At 34.7% G+C, this 25,180-nt stretch overlaps 4 protein-coding genes across 21 annotated transcripts in view; 2 read left to right on the top strand and 2 right to left on the bottom strand.

Annotated features, from left to right (window-relative positions):
- The window catches only part of kif20bb (kinesin family member 20Bb), a 33,668-nt gene extending 32,819 nt beyond the window's left edge, over positions 1-849 (bottom strand). For all 4 annotated transcript variants that reach the window (XM_073918315.1, XM_003199582.7, XM_073918316.1 and 1 more), the window contains exons 1-3: positions 765-849; positions 400-512; positions 223-312 (exon numbers count right to left, since the gene is read on the bottom strand). In XM_073918315.1, coding sequence (XP_073774416.1) covers positions 223-312; positions 400-501 — 192 coding nt within the window. In that variant the 5' untranslated portion in view covers positions 502-512; positions 765-849. The remainder of the gene's footprint in view (positions 1-222; positions 313-399; positions 513-764) is intronic.
- Positions 232-7,177, top strand: rpp30 (ribonuclease P/MRP 30 subunit). 4 transcript variants are annotated; one of them, XM_073917610.1, is made up of 11 exons: positions 232-956; positions 2,219-2,274; positions 2,368-2,424; positions 2,503-2,568; positions 2,683-2,751; positions 3,211-3,300; positions 6,136-6,252; positions 6,338-6,367; positions 6,482-6,519; positions 6,620-6,699; positions 6,795-7,177. In XM_073917610.1, exons 6-11 carry the CDS (start codon positions 3,220-3,222, stop codon positions 6,905-6,907), a joined length of 459 nt encoding a protein of 152 aa, XP_073773711.1. In that variant the 5' UTR covers positions 232-956; positions 2,219-2,274; positions 2,368-2,424; positions 2,503-2,568; positions 2,683-2,751; positions 3,211-3,219; the 3' UTR covers positions 6,908-7,177.
- Positions 7,034-12,663, bottom strand: ankrd1b (ankyrin repeat domain 1b (cardiac muscle)). Of its 2 annotated transcripts, none has more exon segments than NM_001102388.1 (9): positions 7,034-7,545; positions 8,685-8,783; positions 8,872-8,970; positions 9,047-9,145; positions 10,785-10,883; positions 10,963-11,070; positions 11,161-11,247; positions 11,328-11,474; positions 12,602-12,663. In NM_001102388.1, coding segments are annotated over 9 exon segments (852 nt in total). In that variant the 5' UTR covers positions 12,629-12,663; the 3' UTR covers positions 7,034-7,458.
- Positions 12,664-18,511: 5,848 nt separating this feature from the next.
- Positions 18,512-25,180, top strand: part of pcgf5b (polycomb group ring finger 5b) — a 41,239-nt gene continuing 34,570 nt past the window's right edge. For 6 of the 11 annotated variants that reach the window (XR_012387698.1, XR_012387695.1, XR_012387694.1 and 3 more), the window contains exons 1-2: positions 18,512-18,665; positions 21,548-21,822. Coding sequence is in view for 1 of the 11 variants with exons in the window: in NM_001045235.1 (NP_001038700.1) it covers positions 21,711-21,822 (112 nt within the window). In the remaining 10 variants the exon portion in view is untranslated. 11 annotated transcript variants of the gene reach the window in all.

Here is a 25,180-nt window from a genome sequence, read left to right as displayed (position 1 = left end):
GAATTAAGTGGATAATCTGTCAAACAAACAAACAAATAAACAAATAAATAAATGTCACCATTTCTCATGTTGTTCCAAAAACAACAAAAGGGAAAATATAAATGACGTCGCTATTCAACTTAACATGTTTTTAAAAGTTATAATAAGGGGTTTTAAACATGAACATGGGGAAAAGTCTTATAACTTAATATTTTCAAAGATTTGTCAAAAATGTGCAAGCACCTGTGATTCTCCTTCAGCTCTCTCTGTTGAGGTGAACGGACGTACGCGGAGATAGACCTGCAAATGCTCTTTTTCAAGCGACACCGAGTCCTGTTAGAAAGAGAAATGTACACCAGGAAATGTTAGCTTCGGCCAAAAATCGGATTCGACTGCTTTAGAAGATGAGATAATAAATACCCTGGATAATTTGGAGAACTCGGAGAAAAGATCTTTTCGGAGGTCTTCAACCGTTATAGAGTCGACACGGTCAGGCTTGTGATTTAAACACGATTCCATCATCTTGATCAAACCTGTAAAGAAGTTTGACGTTTAAATAAAGAAAGTTATTGCGTAATAATAAAGATGTATTTAACGTTACGTTAGGTGGCGACAAATGGAACAACGACTCATAACTTACTAACGTTGCCGAACGCGTTAAAACTAGCTTTCGTAAAACATGTTAACCTTATTCGTATCGCATTAAACTAATCAACATTGTTTAATAGCATGAAACAATGTAAAACGATTCCCTGTGTGTTTTCATTTCAGATAATTTCACTTACTTTTCCCTTATTGTTATTATTTCCTTTTGTTTATCCCGTTTACATCGCTTACATGCTTCTTTCCAGTGGTCGCGGTTCTCCTTCTGTTTAAATCCGACCAATTGGAGAGCACGCTACAGACGTAGCTCCACCTCCAACAGGAAGTAAAATATACTGTGGTTCTGGTTGACTGACAGGACGGTCGAAACTAATGTAAGGAAAAGTAAAACGGAACTAGCCCACAAGGCTCAGTTATAGGTTGACGCTTTATCTTGTGATCGAACTTGTTTGAGAAATCAACGTATTTTTGTGGTTTAAATTACACAGTTTTAAAATAATAAGTCTGTTTACCAGGAATTAGTTTTTTTGTGATTTTGTACTTTCTATTCCATTAATGCTCTCACTCCAGTCCAGTAGGTGACGGTAATGTACCTATCATTTGCTTACTATCAGTCTTAAAAAACACCAAACGAAGGAGATCATATTTTACCATGTGGTTCTCTGTACCATGGATGTGTGTGTTCAGTAGTTGAAACGGTGTATTCTTATATGAACTTACCAGTGAACACTTTTCCCGAATCCCATCAATAGGAGAAAGATGTCTGTGTTTATGGATTTAAACATCATCAATAGTAGTGATAAGAACAGACTGAAACACATCATAGAGACAGCTGCTCACCGTAAGTAGCAGTACAGTTACGATCCAGACAATTTGGATTGGTTTCCCCCTAACATGACTTAAAAATAACGCGTAGAACGCCGTTTGAACAGTGCTTTGGAGTAGGATGTCGGATATATTACAGACACAAGCAAATCACATTAGGCACATTAAACGGATAATCTGTCAAACGATGAGGAAAACGTCACTAATTATTCTGTTCTCAGCTCTTGGAGGTCAGACGTTTCATTGCTGAAATTCCCAGCTCCGACTAATTGAAAGTTGGTTTTATATTCGCACATTCAGTCTTTCTCATTAATAATATAGTTTCAGAAAAGTATTCATTGTAAATGGTAAAATCATATTAGCAGTCAACAACTATCAAAGTACAGCATTGTTCACAGTTTGTGAAGTGTATGCAATTTATGTCACTGAACGAATGTGTGAATATAAAACCAACTTTACCTCAATCTCCGACTATATCTATAATGCGGCGCAATAACAGTTGTATTCTCTAACGTTAGTGTTCACGTGTGTAAGCGAAGTATGAAACGTTATTAATTGTTCATACAGTGTTTATTGATATTTCCTTTTTACGTTGAATCTTGTATCAAAAGTTGTTAGTAATTGAAAACGTATTTCAACTTTTCATAATTAGCTGATTATTACTATTTACCAGCTGTCTACTGCTCCTAGCAGGATAACCAGTACGTAATGGCGATGGCTAACTTTGATTAGTTAGACTAAGAAATGCATAGATTATGCTGTACTTTTAGAGAAACCCCTAATGCTCATATACTTTTTGCTGTATTTTCAGTTGGCTACTCAACGGTTGCAATAAACTATGTAGTTGAGCCACTACAGAAGAAACAGGTACAATATAGAGGAGTTAAACTAAACTGCATTATCGAGTTGTGCGTGCGTGTGTGTGTGTTTGTATGATGCTCTTATTTTCTTGTTTTACAGGAAATTCCTAACCCACAGAGTATTTCAGACTTATTTGATAAATTTCCAGTTGTCCAGGTAATTAGCTTAAACATATCTTCCGAGATAATTAACAATGATGTGTTCTTTTTAATTAATTTTTTTCTTCTGTTATAGGGCAAATCTTCTCCAATCAAAGTGCTAAATCGATTGACCATTGTGGCATCTGATGCATCACATTTTGTAAGTTTATACTTCGTAAACTCTAATATAATTTGTGCTAAAGTATTATACACATTATATTGTATTATATACTGCAGTATTATATGGTGAGACTGTTTGTGTTATTCTCCTTAGAGACCTACTAATGAATACAAAAAATTTGACCTTGTGGCGGTGTACCCCAAAACTGAAAAGCTCTTTCATGTAAGTGTAGTTTCAATTCTACATTGTGTTTTAGTTTTAGTTGAGGTTTAGTTCACCCTAAAATGAAAATGAGTTACTCACCCACACGGCATCTTATATGCCTTACCTTTCACTCAAATTCAATTGAAGTTATTTAAAAATGTAGGATTTCCAGCTCTGCAATGGTAAATGTCAGCTGATTATCAGCAGTCCAAAAGAATTCCAATAAAGTGCATCATCCATAATAAAAAGTGCCTAACCCTAGTGAACTAACCCTTTACATTTTGGATAATGGGTAATTAGTTTATCATTTTTGATTTATATTTATATATATATATATATATATATATATATATATATATATATATATATATATATATATATATATATATATATATATATAAAATACATTTTGATTATCAAACATATAATCTATTGTGGTATTAACATTTTCTTTGTCTTTTCCCTCACCTGAGCCAGGCAGCCTGCATGACTTTTGATGTTGACATTATCTGCATTGCAGTGACGGAAAAACAGCCCTTCCATTTTAAAAGGGCTCCAGTTAATGGGGTGAGTTATTGCATTTTATCCATATCTATACCTATGTACATGGTCACCTAGCGGAATTTCATAAAGCATAAACATTTAAACAACTTTTTCAAATGCCTCTTATGTTAAAAGCAACTTTTCACATTGTGCCGATGATATGGTTTAAGGGATAGTAAAGTAGAGATGAAATAAACAAAGCTTTGAAACAAATAATCCTATAGCTTTGCAAATGTATTCACTGTTTCAAAGCCATTGTCTCCATCGCCACAGAGCGGCTGCCACTTCGTTTGAGTTGTTCTGACAGGTCAAAGGCTCTAACATGATTCGCTCCTGGCATTCTGATTAGAGGATTTCAAAATATTGCAGACAACTGATTTAATGGATTCAGATACAGTTTTGTTGGCCATTCTCAATGACAAAATAGCCAAGCAACATCGCTCAGCAACACTGCTTTAAAGGTTGCCCTGTGTATTATCACCTTTAGCAGTTTTGGACAGATAAACTGGTATTTGGTATATTACTGTAGTTGTTGTCAGTAAATAATATACGTCACACTCAAAAAATAGCTCTTTGGCTGAGCATGATTTAATTTTGGACAGGGGCTTTATGTAATTACACTAAATGATCTTAACCACATTGTATGATGTTAAACCAGCTTAAAATATATGTGTTCATTTAACATGACTATTTGAAGTTCAACAAAAAAAGCATTCATTTAAGTTAAATAGAAAGATTTAAATCATGTTTAGTGAACATCATCTGTTCATGTAAAATAAACACAATTATTTTCAGCTGGTTCAAAATCATACAATGAGTATGTTTACATGGACACCAATAGTCCTTTATACAATTAACACAATACTTTGATTAAAAGTCTAACATGTAAACAGCTATTTTTTTATTGCCTTTAAAATTGTAAAGTCATAATTGAATTAAACTAATTGAATTGAGAGATTTGGAGTATGCTGATTTTAGTCATATTATTAAAGGGCAGTACTGACATGTAAACACTTTAACCAAACTATTACCGTCATGTAGAACTTTTCGACACATGTTTCAACAGGATTTTCCACACACACACTGCTGTTTAATTACAACTTTTCTCTGCAGGTACTGAGTCAGTAAAGGACCACATACAATTGCATCACAAAGTGCTGAGATTTTTTCTTACCATGTAGCGTGCAGTATCAAATTCCATTAAGACAACACTCTTCCACCAGTCCTTACTTCGTACGCGCATCCAATACCTCAGTTTGTGACAGAGGCATGAATGAAATGTTCCTGAATAAAAATGAAACTGCTGGACTGCAGTTATATTTGAAAATAAGAGATGAAACTCCAGGGGAAACATGGATAGCATGGTGAAGCAATGACTTCAATTGAACTGTCTTATAACATGTAAAACAGGATTATGAAAGGAACATTAAAAAGCAACTCATGTAAACACCTTAATAGTATTATTGTCTTATTTAGATTAAGGTAAATTATTTGATTACTGATGTAAACCTAGTCATGTGTAAGATAATGTGGTGAAATCATGTGGGAACCACTATCAAGGATTAAGTCAAGTTCAACCAAAGTGTTATTTTTTTGAGTGCATGAAATTTTATTTTGACAGTTCATTAAACGTGCAGTAGGTGATTGTCTTCAGAAACATGTTTTGTTGTGCTGGTTAAAAGTCTCTTCACAGTCCAGTAGTAATGATTAGAGTAAATTATCTAAATGTGTTTATATCTATTTTTATAATCGGGGTAATGCATAAAACTAAAAAAATGTTCATCATATGGCCGACATCGCCCATAATTCCAATAAGTAGCTCAGACTGTCTGTCAGCAAATGTAGATTTGAGCTTCTGCGTATCTGTTCACGCAGATTTGCCATTCGCGCGTGCTAGTCTGCATGAGCACCGCGTGTTCACGAGACAGTCACAGACGCTGTGAAATCAAATGCTGACTTTAAACTTTTTAAAAACCTGAATCAATATTGTAGTTACTTTTGCACGCTGGAGGAAGGACGACACCATGGCTGAAGTATTACTGTTAGACAGGTAATGTTCTGTTTTAAAACCATTTTAGTCAGGCTAAGCTGATGTTAGATTGTGTTGTGTTATGAATAGCTTATATGCACAAACGTGTTGTTCAGCCACTGAAATCTCCCGGTGAAAGATTGATGTGAGTTTTTTTTAGGTTCATAAAAGACCTTTTACAGCATAAATAATGTAGATTTGTTTTTAGTTTAACAACAGAACATCTGTAAAAAGCACTATTCCACCTAACCTGCTTTATTGAGCTGAAGTTGCCTTTATATTCACATTGGGTCATTTTTGAACAACGAGAGCCTTCATATACAGTTTAGCATGCTACTCTGAATATTCTCTCTGAAAAAGCATGCAAGTATGGCTTAGTAATAAATGTAATTCCTGCATGCCGCCGGCCAAACACTTAACTAACTGGCGAATGACATGAACTAGGGGGTTGTCTGCTGTTGTGACGCGGTGCACGCGTTCTCGATTTCAGGGGACGTGGCTTTGAATCACAGTCCCTCCCCGCCGTCCAAAGATAATATGCTAAGCCAGGGGTGTCCAAACTCGGCCCTGGAGGGCTGGTGTCCTGCATAGTTTAGCTCCAACTTCCTCCAACACACCTGCCTGGAAGTCTAGTAGTATACCTGGAAAGAGCTTGATTAGCTGGTTCAGGTGTGTTTAAATAGGGTTGGAACTAAAATATGCAGGACACCGGCCCTCCATGACCGAGTTTAGACACCTCTGTGTTAAGCGGTTAGCATTTTGGCAGATCACCTACTGCACCTTTAACTTCAGTTTGTGTAACGTCACTTCTGTCATGTTGTTCTCTGTAGGCTATTGACAGGGGGATTTTCTTTGAGACTTGTTATGCAGCAGCAATCAGAGACTCCATTACAAGGAGATACACCATTGCCAATGCAATCTGCCTAATGGAAATTTGCAAAGGAAAAGTATGTTCTTCCTTTTTACACATAAACTTCTATAATATATAATAATGTATTATGCTGATTTTGGATTTTTTTCCCTCACAAAAAGAATGTCATAGTGTCCAGTGGAGCAGAAAGGGTAAAATGTCTTTACAATTTAATAGAGTGAATCATTTATAAAATTGTAAAGTATTATATATTTATAATGTTGTAAGCTCAGTGTTACATTTGTCTATTGTTTTTGTTTCTTCAGCAACTTGAACTGAGGGGCCCATATGACATTGCCAATTTGTATCCTTTTTAACAAGTGTATGGATAAGTTATTTAAATATGCAGTGGGACTTGTAAGGCACTGTATCCGTGTTGGAATGTTCCTTCATTGAGACTACAGGGGGCTTGTTTTCAGCTTGTCTGAGGGGGACGCTAAAGCTGCTGTGTCAACTAACTGTCGATCTGTCTTGCTACATGGAGGTAAATAATTGAAACTATAAGTCTCACTCTTTGCCTTTTTTTCCAGTAAATAGTTACATTATTAGATTTGTTAATATGCAATTCTTCTATTACAGAAACTAGAGCAACTGCATCTGGTGTTATTCACACCATGAAGAAACCACAAATTCTCCAGAAGGAAGAAGAGGAAACTCCGGCTGCCAAAAAAGCCAGAACTGAACTAGCCTAAATAGCATTTCAGCTAGAGTTTTTACTAAATCCTGTTTGTTTTTTCAAATATATCATAATGTAAAACTTTTTTGTTACTTCTCAAAGTCTTGCAAATCACTTTAAAAAATGAAAGATGACGCAGATGTGTTAAAAATGTATTTTATTAGTTAAGGTTTAATGGAATTGCAAGCAAAATTTACATATAATAGTACAAAAATTCTTATGTCATATTCTGTACAGACGTCATGCACAAAAAGCACATTCTGTAATAAAGTTTTGGAATATCAAATCACACCTATCATTCATGATTTAATTTCAGCAGTTTCATTTGTATTCCCATGTCAACAAAAGAAGACGATATTTATTTAGGCTTCGCATTCCTTTCTGTTTTCTCTATAATTTAATAATAAAAAAGTTGAAGTGCTTTGCCAAAACTCTCAAAACATTCTTATAACTCAATAATATATCTTCTTCACATATTAGATTTTAATATGCAGGCTCATAATATCTCATAATAGTTTATTTGGATGATATTAAGCCCAGAGTTGTCCAGGTGGTCATGTGATGCATTTATTTTTTATTGTCTTGAAAGTTGTCAAAGATTGATTTTGCTCCATTCTGCCACTCACACACCTTGTCCATAGGTGACTTTCCCTCCTGCAGAATACAAAATAATAAGCGTGAGCAAGCAATAGTCCTGAACCTTTGCTAAAATTACTTTTTTTGCATTTTGAAAAATTTGACCTTAAATTCGCAGTAAATTTCTTTTTTAAAATTTGCATTACTTTCACAGTAAAATACTCTATGTAAATTCACAACAAATTCCGTTGAAGTTGTTCACAGTAATTAACTTTCGTTTTTTGTAACATTAAATTACTGTGAAATTAAAGCCATATATTGTAACTTCACAGTAGATAGTAAAGTACATTACTGTGATTTCACTGGATAATCTTGAAGAATTAACTATTTTACGGTGAAGCAGGCTTTCCTCGGCTAGTCTATCTGACATTTACCCTGACTTTGAAATCATTTTAGGTGTTTAACAGTGTTTGGTTTTATGTATCAATTACTTTTGTTCCAGTTTATTATGTTTTTGGTTAAGCACAAAATTATGTTTAATAAAAATTATTCCATATTTACAAGTTAACCTTATACAATTAAATATAGATGCAGTGCACCCAAAAGTGAAAATTTACCATGACATTAATCTTGTTTCAAAACAGGTTGATTTTTTGGTTTATTTTTTTAAGTTGTAACCAAATTGTTTTTGGGGCTGCAATAACATTGTTATTTCTAAATATCAAAAAAGTGTCAATACTAGCATAAAAGTCTACACTGAATTAAATGAAAAGAGTTTGAATTCCTATAACATGTATTAGATATAGCCCTTTTTACAATAGTTTGCTGTAATCATGTTAATTTGATTAATTTCAAAATAAAATTCTGAATACGACTCATCACTGTGAATTTTTACAGTTAAATCCTGTAAAGTGATGCTAATGTAATTTACTGTGGGAAACTACAGTAACGTTGTGAAAATCTGGAATTTTCGTATAGTGTGCTAAAGGTAAATTCTGAATAGCTTTTTCCCCTACTAGCAAAATAAATCTATTTACATGTGTACCAGAAGATGGCACTGTTTGCAGTTTAAGCAAAAATCTTTGGTGACATACATTTAGGCATGACAGCTGAGAATTTATTGGCTACACCCTGTGTAAATTGTTACTTTTTATTAGTTGTATCTGTACTTAATTATCAGCAGCAGGATTATATAATTATATTTTAAGAATACTTACAAAGTTCTTGATATGTAAGTCCCCTCCGTGCAGTAGAAGAAGCTGGATGAGTTTGAAACGATTCAGGCTGACTGCGTCGTGCAATGGCGTGTCACCCTCCTGATGTGAAACAATGTTTATTAAAGGAGGATTAAATATGTTCAGTGTCTTTATATAAAGTCAACGTCTATTCGTCCACATTTCTTACTATGTCTTTTGCGTTGACATCTGCGCCACAGTGGATGAGATGTTCAGCACATTCGTAGTGTCCTGTCTTGACCGCCACATGAAGAGCAGTGCTGCGAAGCTGAGGATGGCCAGTGTGTCAGACTTATCAGATACATTATTAAACCTGATTGCCTGTCAAACTACAAATTTTGTACCTTGTCTCTGGCATCCAGGTTTGCCCCGTGATTAAGTAGTGCCTCCAGCACAGGCAAACTACCTCCACGACAAGCCCAGTGGACTTCAGTTGCTTGAAGCTAGTTAAACACAATCATGACAGTGAGATAGTTCGTCAGTGTTAAACAAAACAATGAATGCATAGAAGGAATTTGCATCCTGCTTTTTAAAATAAGTGAAAAATACATGTCCCATTTCTATTTCATATTAAAGTAGAATGTCTGAAATAACTGATAAGTAATAAAACAATCGTCGGGGTCAGTTGGCATTTCTGTGTGGAGTTTGCATGTTCTCCCTGTGTTGGCGTTGGTTTCCTCCAGTTGCTCCGGTTTCTCACAAGTCCAAAGACATGCGCTAGGTGAATTGGGTAAGCTTGTCCGTAGTCTTTGTGTGAATAAGTGTGTATGGAAGTTTTCCAGTTATGGGTTGTGGCTGGAAGGGCATCTGTTGTGTAAAACATATGCTGGATAAGTTGGCAGTTCATTCCGCCTTGGCGATCCCTGATTAGGGACTGAAGGAACTAAGCCGAAAATAAAATGAATGAATGTATAAATTAATTAAAAAAAATGAAAGAAGTGTGTTGTTTTGGCTTATTTAAAATGTCATTTTTTGATTGAAGATTAATTTATTGTTCTTTTTTATTTTAAGTTTTCTTTTGCCAGCAGCTAGCTCTTATGCTTATCTTTTTTCTTTTACAAACTTGATACATTGACTTTTTAATGTCTGTCTTCTATAATACATGACAAAAACAAATGGGTTGTTTTAGTTTTTTGATGCTTGAAAATGTACAGTGTGTTTAATATAAGCAGCTTGTTGAAATAAGTCAGTTTGTTAAAACTGATGTTTGCAAAAAAACAAAAAGAGAAGAACACAGTGAGAACTCCTGACCTGAGTATAAAAATATATATGGTTAAAAATGATACTTGTCAATTAATAATTTATAATATTTTATATAGAACTAAGTGTAACTAAATAATGTAATGTTATTAATCTGGGGTCACCACAGCGGAATGAACCACCAATTTATCCAGCATATGTTTTTACGGATGCCCTTCCAGCTGCAGCCTATCACTGGGAAACACTCATACATGCCCATTCACACACACACTACGGGCAATTTAGCTTCCCCATTCATCTATAGCGCATGTCTTTGGGCTTGTGGGGAAAACCTGAGCACCGGGAGGAAACTTATGCCAACACGGGGAGAACATACAAACTCCACACAGAAATGCCAACGGACCCGAGAGGGGTCTGGATACAGACCTGGTGCAGTGCAATCTGGGATGCATCCAATGCTCTTAATGGCTCACCTTACCCCACCCCTAACCCTACCCCTCACAGTGTCGTCACTCACTCGATTTGTGTGCATTGTGTCTGGCATTGCATTGTTGAGTTATGCAATGTCAGCTTGCATCATAAAGGCTGCATCCAGATATTATTGACTGACCCAGTTGAGGCTCGAACCAGCGACTTTCTAGATGTGAGGTGACAGTGCTACCCACTGTGCCACCCACAATCCCTAAATTGTGGTTTTCAATTATATTGACACCTTTCTTTAAAATAGTAAAGAGTATATTTCAGACTTGCCTTTACAAAAAAAAAAAAAAATACTCTTATTAATATTTGCACTGACATTTAAAGTAGCATTAATAAATATATCTATCAGAAAAAACTTAATTCACAAACATAATGAAGTAAAATGTAAACATTTTACAATACCTTGTCTTTATTTCCTATTGAAGCACCAGCTTCCAGAAGTGCGTTCACAATTTCCACGTTTCCTTGTGAGCAAGCTCTGTGTAGAGCTGTACGATTGAACTAAAGGAAACACGTTTAGTTCTTTAGATGTAAGTGCTGTCAGGGGAATTTCATTAGGTGTGTTTGGTAAAACACTCACATTATCACATGCATTTGGGTCTGCACCTCTGGCGAGGTAACTTTTGATCATTGGCAATTTATTATCCAGCGCTGCCTTCAGGAAGTCATCTTCATCCACAAAATCATTCTGCGGGGTAATGAGATATGATTACTTAAGGGGTTTGTTGAGAAATCTGATTAATACCGATTATTCTGAAACTCAATGATTGATGTTTACCACTAGCTCTTGTTTGGGCTGTTTTTTGTAGACTTCTGTCTGCACACTGTTTTTCACAACCTGGAGGTCATTAGTGCTGTTGTCAGTCTGCAAAATCAGACATTTCTAAATACACTATTAATCATGTTATGCTCTGTGAAAAATGCTAATTCATGCTTAAATCTTACATCAAGGCCGCTGAGAATGACTTCACCCTCACACTGAAGGTTGTTGTAGGGTTTCAGATGATGGTCAGCAGAGCTCTTGCATTCTTCAGATGGACGTTTCTGTACAGTGGTGTCCTGATCTGTGTTTCCACCTGTGATGTCTGTAACCTAAAATAATAATAATGTAAAAATGTAAAACATTCCACAGACCAAACAAATCACTATTTGAATGTGAAAATTTAGTCATTGATTTACATTGGAACACAAAGCCAGTCATAAGGGCAAATTATTTATAGCTGAAATCACGTGAATGCTTAATAAATAAACTAGCATTCAACTATTTAAAAGTCTGTGGCTGCAAAAAAAATCTACACTGCAAAAAATGCTTTTCTTACTTCGATTTTTTTGTCTTGTTTCTTGTCCAAATATATAAAAATTCTTATATCAAAAAGCATTTTCTAGGCAAGCAAAACATGTTATTTCTTGTTTTCAGAAATAATATGCCATTATAAAGTTAGTTTGTTCCTAGAACAAACAAAATAATCTGCCAATGGGGTAAGCAAAATCTTGTTTTTCCTTTTGACATAAGATTATTTTGCTTGTTTTAACGAAACTCAGTAAATTTTACCATATTATTTCTGAAAACAAGACAATAAGATTTTTTAGATATTTGGACTAGGAACAAGACAAAAAGTCTAAGTAAGAAAAGCATTTTTTACAGTGTAACTACTGAGAAAATCACTTTTAAAGTCGTCCAAAGCTAAACAAATATTTACTTTTGACATATATACAGGAAATTTACAAATGTCTTCATGGAGCATGATCTTTACTTAGTATTCTAATTATATTTGGCATAAAAGAAAAGGAAATCAATAAATTTGAACCATACAGCAATACGATAGTTATCAAAATACCCACAAAAGCAGGTCATACAAGTTTGAAATTGAGTGAGTAAATTCCCAACTCCCATCAAAATGTTTGCCCCCTTCAGACCATGCAGTAATAGTTTGTACTGATATAAGGAAATAAAAGTATAATAATTAAGAGCTATTATCAACTTTTCAAACAGTTGGAAGTAGCGTGAGAACTTTGTGTTCAAATATTTCAAATTATAAGTGGACCTGTTTTTCTTTTGTACAAAAATATTAAAGAGAACATAACGCTAGTCCAAGAGATACACAAATAAAAAGTAAAGTCTCAAGCAATAAGCATTAAAAAAAAAAAACTAGTACAAATCAACTGATATCATAAAAATGAACTGAATCAATAAATCCATAACATTGAAAGGTGCCTACCAGCTCTTCGACCTGCAGGATTCCCATGATTTTTCTTGAAAACTCTTTGTGTTAAAATGAATGCTTCTGATGGAGCATCACTTATATATGTAGTGGTGACAGTTGAAGATCAAGCTTGTGTTTTTCATTGGACTCCTACATCTGAAGTGTTCCACGTCACTGTGATGTAATTTTGGAGGGGGCTGAAGGTTTAAAAAAATGGCTTTGGGAGACATTAAAAGGAATGGAACTGAAACCTGAAAGGAACTAGAAGTGCCGCTACAGAGCCCCTTCTACATCCAAGGATGACTTACAGCTGAGCGCAGATCTAAAGACACAGAACACAGCTCCATTTCACACACAAAGGTGACAGGACATGTTTATGAAGTTATATGGAGATGTACAACATCATAATCAGCTTTGACTGTCTCATATATTAGGGCAGTTGTCTTAGTTTACGAGGCTATTTTCCTCTTGGGTTTCATCACTAGCATTACTTCTGTTACGAGCGCAGGTTAAATTGTCGCACCCTGTGACTATTTTTAATTGAACCACCCATGAATCACTTGGAGTAATGAGTCACATGAGCGGTTGTCTTGCATGACAGCTGCCATTTTACTAGCCGTCCACATGTCCTGGGCGTATAAACCTGCAAAATTACACAGTCAGGATGTGAAGAATTCAGCCATTAAAATCAATATTGGTTGGACTTCTATCGTGTCTAATTGAATGCAGTTTTTAAAGCTTTCTTAAGCACTGTGGGTGGCCGCATGTGGCATCTTTTAACAAGATTGTTAATATTTAGAATATCAGCACTGAAGGGAAAAAATATCAGACAAGTCTAAGGACTCTTGTGATATATATTTATTTATTTAAACTTAAGAATGAACTAAAACTAAAAAGTTAAGACGATAGGTGAAATTCAGATATGCTGCTTATGTAAACAAAAAAGTACAAGAGGCCACGGACTTCAGCACAGGCACATACATCAACATATCTCACACGAGGAGAACTTCTTTGACAGGGTGAGGATGTGGTTTCAAAATGGAGAGCAAATGACCTATGAAACATAATGTCACTCATGCTTCATCAAGTATTCAAAGTGTTTTATTTAGTGTAGTCTGTAGATGCATTCTATTGAGTCCAAAAAAATATTTTACAGTATTTTTGTAGGCAATCAAAGTTAACTAAAATCGCACTTTTTAATATCCAATTTTTTTAAATCAGTATAATAAGAAACCTGCACCATCCTGTCAGGAGTCACATTTAAATAAAAGAGCTGATACAGTACATGCATGTTTATTGGAGTCAATTTATTCTGTTTATACTAAAAGATTATCAAAGGTATAAAAACCACATGTCAGATGTTGTCATTCAAGACATTTGTCAGACTCAAAAAGCTCCTGTGTGTATAGTACTGGTTTCCTACACATCTGATTGGACGTGTTCTGTTTTGTTTAAATAGTTTTTAACAGTTGTTGGATGTAAAATAACGGAAATCGTTCAAGATATAATAATATGGAACTGTAATGTGGTCAAATGCCTGGAACTGTGTACTGTATGTTGCTGAAAATAACTGCACATCTTAAAGTAGACATGAATTCAAAACTTACATATTGATTTTGTTCATATTAGTTTTGTGGTGAACAATTAATCTGTGCCTGTCATTAAGCAATAAATAAATAAAATTGCGTGCTCTTCAAATCTTCAATAAAAAAAGCACTTCCTGTTTGTTTCCAGTTTAATTCTGTCTGAGGTATTGATCGTGTTTAACATAATCATGCCTCCTCTAACTGTAAGTTTTGACTGTGCTATGACATAAAACAGAAATGTTGAGGACAAGGTGATGTCTCTTATGCAGTAACTCTCCCGAAACCCTTTTCCTGATCTTTCTGAAATAATGCCTTCTTAGCTATTTCAAATCAGCTTGCAGTAGAAAAAAAGACCACGCCCACTGTTTTCTTATTTAACATTCCATTTCTCTAGGACAGAGATGCCCAAGGTATAGGGTCTGTGGTAAACGTTGATTTGGCCTGCTATCTGAAAAGAGATGGTTAGGATGAATGCCTTTAACAGAGATTGTCATTTCGACTTTTACGTAACCTTTAGTTTCTTTGCTTTATTGCTAAGCTATACAAACTGAAATTAAATGATTCAATTAAATGTTGTAAATGATTATCCAAATGTAAGATATCTGTGAGCAAATCAAGGTAAACGCCATTGAGCTATGAATGGGATTGTTTATGTTTTTATGGTTATACTGCAAGTTTATTATTAAATGTTAAATGCATTATAGGTAATATGCTTTAAAGCAATATTTTCTAGTTATTTTTAAATATTACTGAATCAATTAGGAAATTACCCATGGCAAATTTAATATATATGGTTTGCTATATATATTTGATCCACAACCCTCAATCAAGTTTGCTTTTTGATCCTTTTGCACACCCCTGCTCTAGGAACAGCATCAGATTACAAAAAAAAAAAAAAAAAAAAAAAACAATTGCAAACTTTAAAATGTTCATCAGCCAGTCAGAATCTAGCATCCAGCCCTAAACTGGTCACACTTTACAATAAGGTTTATTAGTTAATGGTAATTAATGCATTTACTAAGATGAACAAACAATGAACAATACATTTACTACTGTATTTGTTCATGTTAGTTAAGGTTTGTTAATGAAAATACAGTAGTTCATTGTTAGTTCATGTTAACTCATGGTGCATTAGCTAATGTTAACAAGCATGGACTTGAATGTTAATAATGCATTAGTAAATGTTTGACAGCTTCAGCCACAGTCATTTTAACCACGCCCCTCTTACCGTTAATTTGCTATTAGAGAATGATATGTAAAAGGAAAGCCACACGCCCTACTAAATATTCACTTTTAGATGGAAGTACAATGACATACTAAAATACTAGTCTCAGTCATTTCTGGACTTTAATAACAAAATAATCACAACAAAATGACAATTTTGGTAAAAAAAACTGCAGTTAAGAAAGCGTCTCATCTTACATATTTAAATATGTTTGCATAAGGGACAGTGAAGTTCAATTTTTTATTTTATCAAAAGCTGTTCACTTAAAAAAAAAACCCTCACATTTAGCTCCCTTTAACTTTACTTTAAACATTGGTCTTTGACATTGAATAGGGTCTCCAATCCAAGTATTTACATCTATTCACTTTGTGTATTTAAATTTTATGCATTAATTAAATAAAACTGTATTTAAACTATTTTCTCATAATAGTAGTATTCCTCTTAATAGTTCAAATATTATTAAATAAATTAACAAATACAATATAAAGTATTAACCTTACTTAAAAAAACATTGACTTTAAAGTTACAAAAAATAATAATATCGCTGAAATATAATGAATACTTTACATGATTTGACTTTCAAACCATGCAAACATCACATTAAAAATGTGAATTATGTAAAAAAAATGGTTTTAATCATTTAATGAATAATATCACATGAGCTTATGTGCTTAATGACTGCAAATGTTACTTTTAAACTGAAGTAATGCAGTCTCAGTTCACAATGCATAACTTCATTACCTCGCCATGGTTATTAATGTGAAAGGACATAAAATAAGACTTTTTCAAAATGAGTCTAAAAAAATCCATTTTGGAAACTATAAACTAGCTTAACAAAATACATTGATATTAACTGTTTTCTGTATACATGTGCTAAAGTTAGCCAATTAGTGAGCATTACTTTTTTTGTAATTTTTTTCTGATGCATTTAGGCCATAGGTCAGAAGGACATCTGATATGTAAAGTGAAGCTCGCATCTTGTCTTTTTATCTGTCCTCAGAGTGTTACGAAAATGCTTGTAAAAGATGATATGTAACTCAACACATTGCCTAAATACCCATCAACCATTTCTGGACCATGTGGCCTCTATACCTGCACTTTAATGACCACAGGTCTGACAGTCAGGGCAATGCTGTAAACCGTTTTTTTTTAACTTAAGGAAAGAGGCCACGTGAAATTATCTGTGTCTGAATAAGAAAATTGTAAGCATAGCTTCATAAACTGTGAACTGATGTCATTTATTATATATATTTTTTGTCTTTTGAAAATATTTTAGTCATTATTTTTGTTTGCATGTCCATAAAAATGAACCTCTTTTACAATCATTTTGCAGTGTTCTTCTAAACAGTACTCAATGTTCTGAGTTGTCAATCTCAGACTGATTTATCTACAAAGAGCCACGTGTGTTGAACTTGTCACCACAATGTTCACTGTAAGTGAAATTAATACAGAATATGTAATGTGAACCTTGTGCTGACATATTTTTATATACATCAGAGATATCCAAGGCGGGTTTTCATCACCTTAACAGATGATCAAACAAAACCTAATGATATACTTACCTTTTCAAAAACCTTGTTTTTACCTTGTTCCAAATTTTTTTTTACCTCGTTTCAGTTTTTTTTTCTTTCTCTTGAGCAAGAAAGATATTTTAATGAATGCTGCAAACTGGTAGCCATTGACTTCCACAGTACTATTATTTTTTAAATATATAAATAAACAGAAAAAAAATGTGTAAAAGTTTGGAATCACTTAAGGGAGATTGTAAAGGATTAGACTTTGCATTTTTCCTTGAAATGTGAAATGGTTTTGTATATACATGTAAAAACGTGATCACGTTTTTTGCTTGTTATTACAAAACCACAATTCAAAAAAATATTAATTCCATGTGGATATAAATATTAATTTCTGTGTTGAGTTTGCATGTTCTCCCTGCATTTGCAAGGGTTTCCTCCGGGTGCTCCGGTTTCCCCCACAGTCTAAAGACATGCGGTACAGGTACATTCATTCGTTCATTTTTTTTTTTTTTCGGCTTAGTCCCTTTATTTATCTGGGGTCGCCACAGCGGAATGAACCGCTAACTTATCCAGCATATGTTTTTATGCAGCAAATGCCCTTCCAGCTGCAACCCATCTCTGGGAAAAAACCATACACACTCATGGAGAATTTAGCCTACCCAGCACCCGGAGGAAACCTATGCGAATGCAGGAAGAACATGGAAACACCACCCAGAAACGCCAACTGACCCAGGCTCGAACCAGCGACCTTTTTGCTGTGAGGCGACAGCATTACCTACTGTGCCACTGCGTCGCCTAGAAATTAATAATTAATTATGCAACTAATTTCTTATGGAAAACCTTATGCGGCCCAACCTCACCCAGACTCCAGCGGAACCCAGGTAAATTGAGTTTGAGACCCCTTGTCTCCATTTTGTACCTGTAAAACATTTGCATATTTTAGCTCATGTTAAAGAATAGTTTCATATTTTTCACAGCTTGATCGATCACATTAGTTAATGATGAAAACTGATTTAGTTGTATTAAACATTTGCTGCTTTTGGTTACCATTTTGCAACACAAATGCATTGGTGAAAAGATGTGTTTTAATGAGTATTAATGCTTTCAGCCTGAACTAGTTCAATGGGTTTTGCATTAAGAATTATTCAGAATATTTTTTTTCATTGAGAATTTGGTTCAGAAAAAATAGAGCTTAGTGTTTTGTGGAAAATATAGGCTGTATAGAAATGTTGCTTTCACATGCAACAAAAATAATTTATTACAATAATTAGCAGTAAAAAAAAGTTGCTGTTTTTAAAAAATCTGATATTTATTTAAGATATTTAGGAAAGTAATATCATCACACCACTCTCATGTTTTTAATGCAAACTGACATGATCGGACAAGTCCTATAACAGCCTATTAGCAGGTACCTGCAATAAGGCCATATTAACAAATCCTCCTGTTTGACAGGCCTTCCAAGTTTGAGTTTTCATTAATAAACTGGTTCTAAACTGTTACTGGACTACTTTGTAATTGAAGGCTGCGCCCTAGTTTGTGTCCAATCAGAGACAATCTGCCATGGAATGAATAAAACAGCAATGCGTAAACAAGAACTGGAAAGTCCTCCGCCCCCTTCCCCATATCATCTCAAATGAAAGCAGTTCCGTATTCTGTGCCGCTACATCCCTTTTAACAGCCCAAATTCGCTCAAGCCTGTTTGTAAAAAAAATCAATGCGCGACATCAACACGGACCCATGATGTGTGGAAGGTAAGGGATGGCGGTTGTCTGTCTGACTGCAGCTGCGTGTCGTTTTCACGCTCATCGTAAACTTTCGGGTGGGATGGGAATGCAGTCTCGTGTCATATATCAAGTTCGTCAGCATGTCTGTGTCTCTGTTGGATAGTAGTTTGTCATGGTACAGCTGGTTCTTTAGTGGGCACCGGTGAGCGATAAATCATCCATCTCTCGTTTACGAAAAGTGACACTTGTGCAAATGGCAGCAAGTTAAAACGAGTGCGACTGCATGTTATTCGCTGTCGAGGGAAACGCAACACAGCATTTTACAGGAAGATGACGCACAGAATGACACTGACGATGGCCGAGTGAGCATTAACCGAGTAGTTTTGACAGTAGACTTTAAAACACTTACTTTGGATGTGCGACGTAGATAATGAAGATCAGTTAGCATTTACTGTGGATCATATAACAGAAACCCGTATCTGTTTGTCAACAGTTCTCATTTGAGATGATCAACATGCGATAAGAGTCGGGAAACTGCAATACTAATCCACAGGCTCGAGTTTTTTGGTTATTGTATGACATAATTAAAGATATGCTTTGTAATTTAATGTTTTTTTTTCCAAATGATAAAAGTATTTAGATGTTTGAATGAATTTTGCACTTTTGTCCCTGTGGTTTCGTTTTGAATTTCGTGGGCGGGGCTTAACGCGCATGTGTCATGATGCACCTGTGGGTTCATTCAAACAAATGCAAGTCATGCATTTTCATCATCAAATTTGTACTAAATAAATATTTCTAATAAATAAATAACGTATTATTATTATTTAACGTCTTAAAACAAACAGAAAAGAATAAATCATCTATACAATTTAGCAAACTAGTTAAAGTAAATAGCAGCATAGTCTACTTCACACTGATGGTGTAGCCCAAGGGTGTCCAAATTCGGTCCTGGAGGGCCGGTGTCCTAGAGAGTTTAGCTCCAACTCAAATCAAACACACCTGAACCCTAATACATCCAAAATTAGAACCAACTTACCCGAAATAACTAGATACAACGTTAGAAACTTCCTGGCAGGTGTGTTGAAACAAGTCGGAGCTAAGCTCAGCAGGACAGCGGTGACCAGGAACGTGTTTGGACACCCCTGGTGTAGCCTATTCTAGCCTGTACAATCAGCAAGCCTACATGCAGTTAATGAGTAAAAAAATAAATGTCTAAATAGAAGAAAGAACAAACAGACTGAATGACTGTGCAGTTTACTTTTGGCCAGAATAAGAGTGAGAATAAACAAAATAATCACATAGTGCCCCATATTAGATGAAAAAATGAATGTATAAGAATAACTGGATCATTTACTACTTTTGGTAAGATTGTGTTCACATGCGGCCCCAGCAGATGATTTGTGAATGGCAGTGCAGCATCAAAACTGATGTAATTAAATGCATGCAAATGATAATAATCAAACTCCCTTTTAATGGGTTCTTAACAGTGGACAGATTTGAACACATTGATTTGGAATGACCCTTCAGTATGGTGACCATTATTGTCCTCATATTTGTCTCATTAGGAATGCGGTGCTAGGCTGCTTTAAAAATTGCATGGTTCACTGCATAATTTGTGAAATGAACTGTGAATCCGAATTTACAATATTCAAAAGACTACAAAATGCATAAAGTGAATTAGTAAATAAAAAATAAAAAAACTAGTATTTTAAAAATAGACAGGACCAGGTTGTAATTACAAGATGTAGAATTGGCCACTCAAGACTTACCCACTTATATTTATTAAAAGGGGATAAGAAACAAATTTGTAACTTGGCTGTAAATATACATTTTAATAGAATGTATATTTTGAAACCATGTTAGAGAGCATTTTTACTTAGACAACAGTTTGACAAATGTTTAAAAGGCATTGACTAGAACAACTAAGAATAGTTATTATATTCAGTAATGCTGTTTTTTTTTGTATGTTTTTGTATAATGCGCGTTGTCTATTTATGTATTTACTATCTATAAAATCATAAAAGTACTTTTTTTAACTTCTTATACAAATTAAAACATTTTTGTTTATTTACTTATTAGCTTTTTCTGTAAGCATTTCCAGAGACCACCTAGCACACTGTTGTTTATAGAACATGTTGTTATGTTGTTTAATGGTTGCAAAATAAGTATGCATTTAAAAGAAAGTAGCTACTCAGAGTATGTACTTTTTAAGTTTACACAGAAAAGTATGTTAAAGAAGTAAAAAAAATATCTACATAATTTTTCAAGAGTTCACACTCAGCTGATGATTGATAATAAAGCTAGTTTGGCGTGCTGTCCCAGGAGAGAGCCCTGAGCTTATAAAATCCTCGAGCCCTGGGCGCCCCTTCATTGCAAGTCGAGGGGAGTTTGAGCTCAGGTAGATCTCGATGACTCCCCCTCCTGCTTATTGTAGCTAAGTGTCAGATATAGATGCTGAAAAAGTGTACTCAAAGTTTGGCTAAAATATTTTGTATTAATTGTTTAGGGTGCTTATTTTGAACTGTGGGAGGAAACCCGAGGACCCGGGGAAAACCCACTCGACCACGGGGAGAACAAGCAAAACTCCACAAAGAAACGCCGCCTGGTTTGGAAAGGAATTAAACCAGGGGCATTCTTGCTGTGAGACAACAGCGCCAATTACTGGCCAACGTGACACCTGTTTGAAAGTAGGGAAAGTAGAATTGGGTGGGGGGGGTTTCTTCAAGAGGAAGATATTGAGATGAGAAAATCATGAGGTAGAGATCATCTGATAGGATAATCAGTCTTTAGCTAAAGTTGGAACCGCTGTGAACAATCAAAAGCACGTGATCATCTCAAAATTTGTTTATAAATAAACTTAACGCATCATATTTTTGTTTAAAGAATTACTGTTGAATTCACATCCACAGGTCTCTCTTAAAGACGTTTAATTACCCATGATGTCATGAAGGACGAGAGGCCAGGGGCCCTTCAGCAAAACGCTGCAGTTGAGCCATAGAGTGTCTGAATCTGCATTCCACTTCATCCTTAAACCATCTGTTCTCCCTTCATCCCCACTTCGGGAACTTGACAATGACATCACATAGGAAACACCTGGTGAGGGACTTCAACCATTTCATCACCTGTTTTGTCTGTAAAGGGTACCTGATCAAGCCCACCACCGTGACAGAGTGCCTGCACACCTGTGAGTATTAGCTGACTCTGAAAGTTTCATGGTGATTTAAATCAGTGGTTTTCAATGGGCTCTAAGCAAAAACAGTCTGTTCTGATTGTGTCAGACCGCAGGTGAAAAACAGAAGTGATGTTAAACTTAATACAAATAATAAGATGTGGCAGCATTTCAAACATAGTTAAGATTGGAGAATATTAGAAATATTTAAACCTGGTTGTGTAATATAAGAATCATTAATTAGTTATGTATATCTATAAATTAGTAGGTTATTTATGTAGTTTTATATAGTAAATAAATAAAATATATTCTTCATGTTTTGTTAATAAGAAAAATTCCATGTAGTAACAAATCATTTGTTTTAGAGGACTAGGCACTATTTTTTGCACTTTTCCCCCACTGACTATTCCACACAGTGATGACCTGATTGTGTCCTGCATCAGTGTCAGTTAAGTGTGTGGGTAGTGTCTCCCCCATTCACCCATGAATGCTATTTAATAATGTTTGTGACTGTAGATTCACAAAGCAATAAGGTAATGTTCACTGCTGTCGTTTTGCTGGTGAAATATGATGGTGGCTTTTCTCTGGCCAAGTTAAGGCTTTATCTAAATATTCATTTGTAGACCTGGGTTTAATTGCAGTATATGGTTATTCTGCAATTTATATAAGCAATTTTACTGTGAAATGTAAAATTGATTTTATAGATTGTGAGATGAAATTATGAATATGAATGAATATGTTTTCAATAGTTTTAAATGATGGTTAAGCAGGTACACTTATTAAAATATTAAGGTTGTAAACGTAAAAGGACATCTTTGGACTGTAGTAGTACTACACTGTAGTAGTACCTTACTAATCTAATGGCCCGTTTCCACTGACTGGTACATTACGGTACGGGTCACCTTTATCAGGCTTGCGTTTCCACTGCCAAAAGGGTACCAATGGTGGGTGTGCTGTACAACAGAAAGGTTGAGGCGACGTCATTCTTGCTATAGGAAATCTTGCTTAAAGTAAAGCTGTATGGTTCCTTCACATTCATAGGAGAAGCACTTCTCACAAAACAGATGATTTATATGCATAAATACTTGTGTATTTAGTTAGTTCGCTACTAACTTTTCTATGAACATAATTTGATTATCACTGCAGATCCATGACAGTGCGAAAATAGCCTATTGTAACGTCTGCGAAATATTATTTTTTATTTTATTTTTGTTCCATAAAATAAGTAAATAAATGCAACATTTATGAAAACATACAGACTCTTACAGTCTCCGATTTGTTACCAATTACATGGTATACCCATTGTTTGGGTTCAGAAAGGATCGGATGTCAGAATCACTTTAATAATCACATGCACGTTGTTATTATCAGCTTAAAGTTTATTTCAAATATAGATGCGCACGCGGGCTCACTGGAGTAAGTAAAACTGCTCACACTTTAAGTTTTAGACAGCTTCGTAAAACAAAAACGGAACACAGCAGATTTTGTTCTTCTTTGCTTTTGTGGCAGTTTATTAAGACAACGCCATAGTTTGTTTGAGCTCGGGTTGACCTTGGCTCGTTATTATATGTACAGTTGAAACCAGAAGTTTACATGCACTCTAAAAAAAGGAACATAACCAATTAAAAAAAAATAGTATATATATATATATATATATATATATATATATATATATATATATATATATATATATATATATATATATATATATATATATATATATATATATATATATATATATATACATACACATACTATTTTTTTTAAATTGGTTATGTTCCTTTTTTTAGAGTGTATGTAAACTTCTGGTTTCAACTATTTATATATACTATTTATATATACTATATACTAGAGTATACTATATACTATGTGTGTGTGTATATGTATATATATATATATATATATATATATATATATATATATATATATATATATATATATATATATATATATATATATATATATACACTAGAGAATTGTTTATTAATTTCTAGACAGCCAAAGTTTACATACATTTCCTTGGTATTTTTTAGCTTTGCATTTAAACTGCATAACTTTGGTCAAATGTTTTGGGTATCCTTCCACAAGCTTCTCACAATAGTTTGAAGGAATTTTAGCAAATTTCTTCTGACAGAATTGGTGTAACTGAGTCAGATTTGTTGGCTGTCTTGCTATCACAAGCTTTTTCAACTCTGCCCACAAATTTTCTATAGGATTGATATCAGGGCTTTGTGATGGCCACTCTAAAACATTCACTCTGTTGTCAAATCACATTTTAACTAACTTGGCAGTATGCTTAGGGTCATGGGCTGTTTGAAAGACTCATTTGTCTGCCAAGTTTTAATTCCTGGCTGATGTCTTGAGATGTTGCTTCAGTAGTTTTACATAATGTTTTTTCTTCATGATGCCATCTATGCTGTGAAGTAGATCAGTCCCTCCTGCAGCAAAATAGCTCCACAACATGATGCTGCCGCCCCATACTTTACGGTTGGGATGGGGTTCCTATAGGCTTGAAAGCTTTCCCCTTAGTCCTCCAAATGTAACACTGGTCATTATGGCCAAACAGTTCAATCTTAGTTCCATTAGACCAGAGGAGTTGTCTCTAAAAATTATTCTTTTTCCCAGTGTAATTTAGCAAATTGTAATCTGTTTTTTTTTGTTGTTGATTCTGGCTTGTTAATTTTCCCATGTTGTCACACAAGGAAGCAGTGTGTTCGAGGTTTTCCTTAAATACTATTCTACATTTGTTACTTCAATTAACTCAAATGTTGTCAATTAGCCAATCAGAAACTTCCAAAACCTTGACACCATCATCTGAGCTTTTTCAGAGGCATTATAATATTATTGTATGTAAACTTGACTTTCAAGAAAAGTTATAACAATTTCTCAAAACTTACCAAAAAGAGAAAAAGTTTAGTCACATTAACATCTGGCTTTTTTTTTTAAATGGTTACGTGCCTTTTTATACAGTGTATGTAAACATCTGGTTTCAACTGTGTATAGTATTACGATGCAATGTCTCGACTGTCTATTTAAAAATGGCGTTTTTTTTGTGTTCATTCACGTGCTTGTGTATGCACGAGTGGTGCTTCTCTGTAAACCAATAGCATTCAGCTGCATGTCTAGCTCTGCCTTTTTGTACACTTTTTTCATGCTAGGTACCCTTTGCAAAAAGTACCCAAAAAGTGGTATTACAGTTCGCTGGCCATAAAACCATACCGAAATGAACCACAAAATACCATACCGTACCACTCAGTAAAAATGGGCCATAAGGTACTAGGTCACCCCAAGATTCCTCACTGAATTGGAAGGGACAAAAGCTGACTCCAGCTTGATCATGAAGATATGATGTACAAAGAACAGAAGTTCTGTT

The sequence above is a fragment of the Danio rerio genome, chromosome 12 (genome assembly GCF_049306965.1).
Source record: "Danio rerio strain Tuebingen ecotype United States chromosome 12, GRCz12tu, whole genome shotgun sequence".
In the NCBI taxonomy this organism is placed as follows: domain Eukaryota; kingdom Metazoa; phylum Chordata; class Actinopteri; order Cypriniformes; family Danionidae; genus Danio; species Danio rerio.
This window is presented reverse-complemented; position numbering and strand designations above follow the sequence as displayed.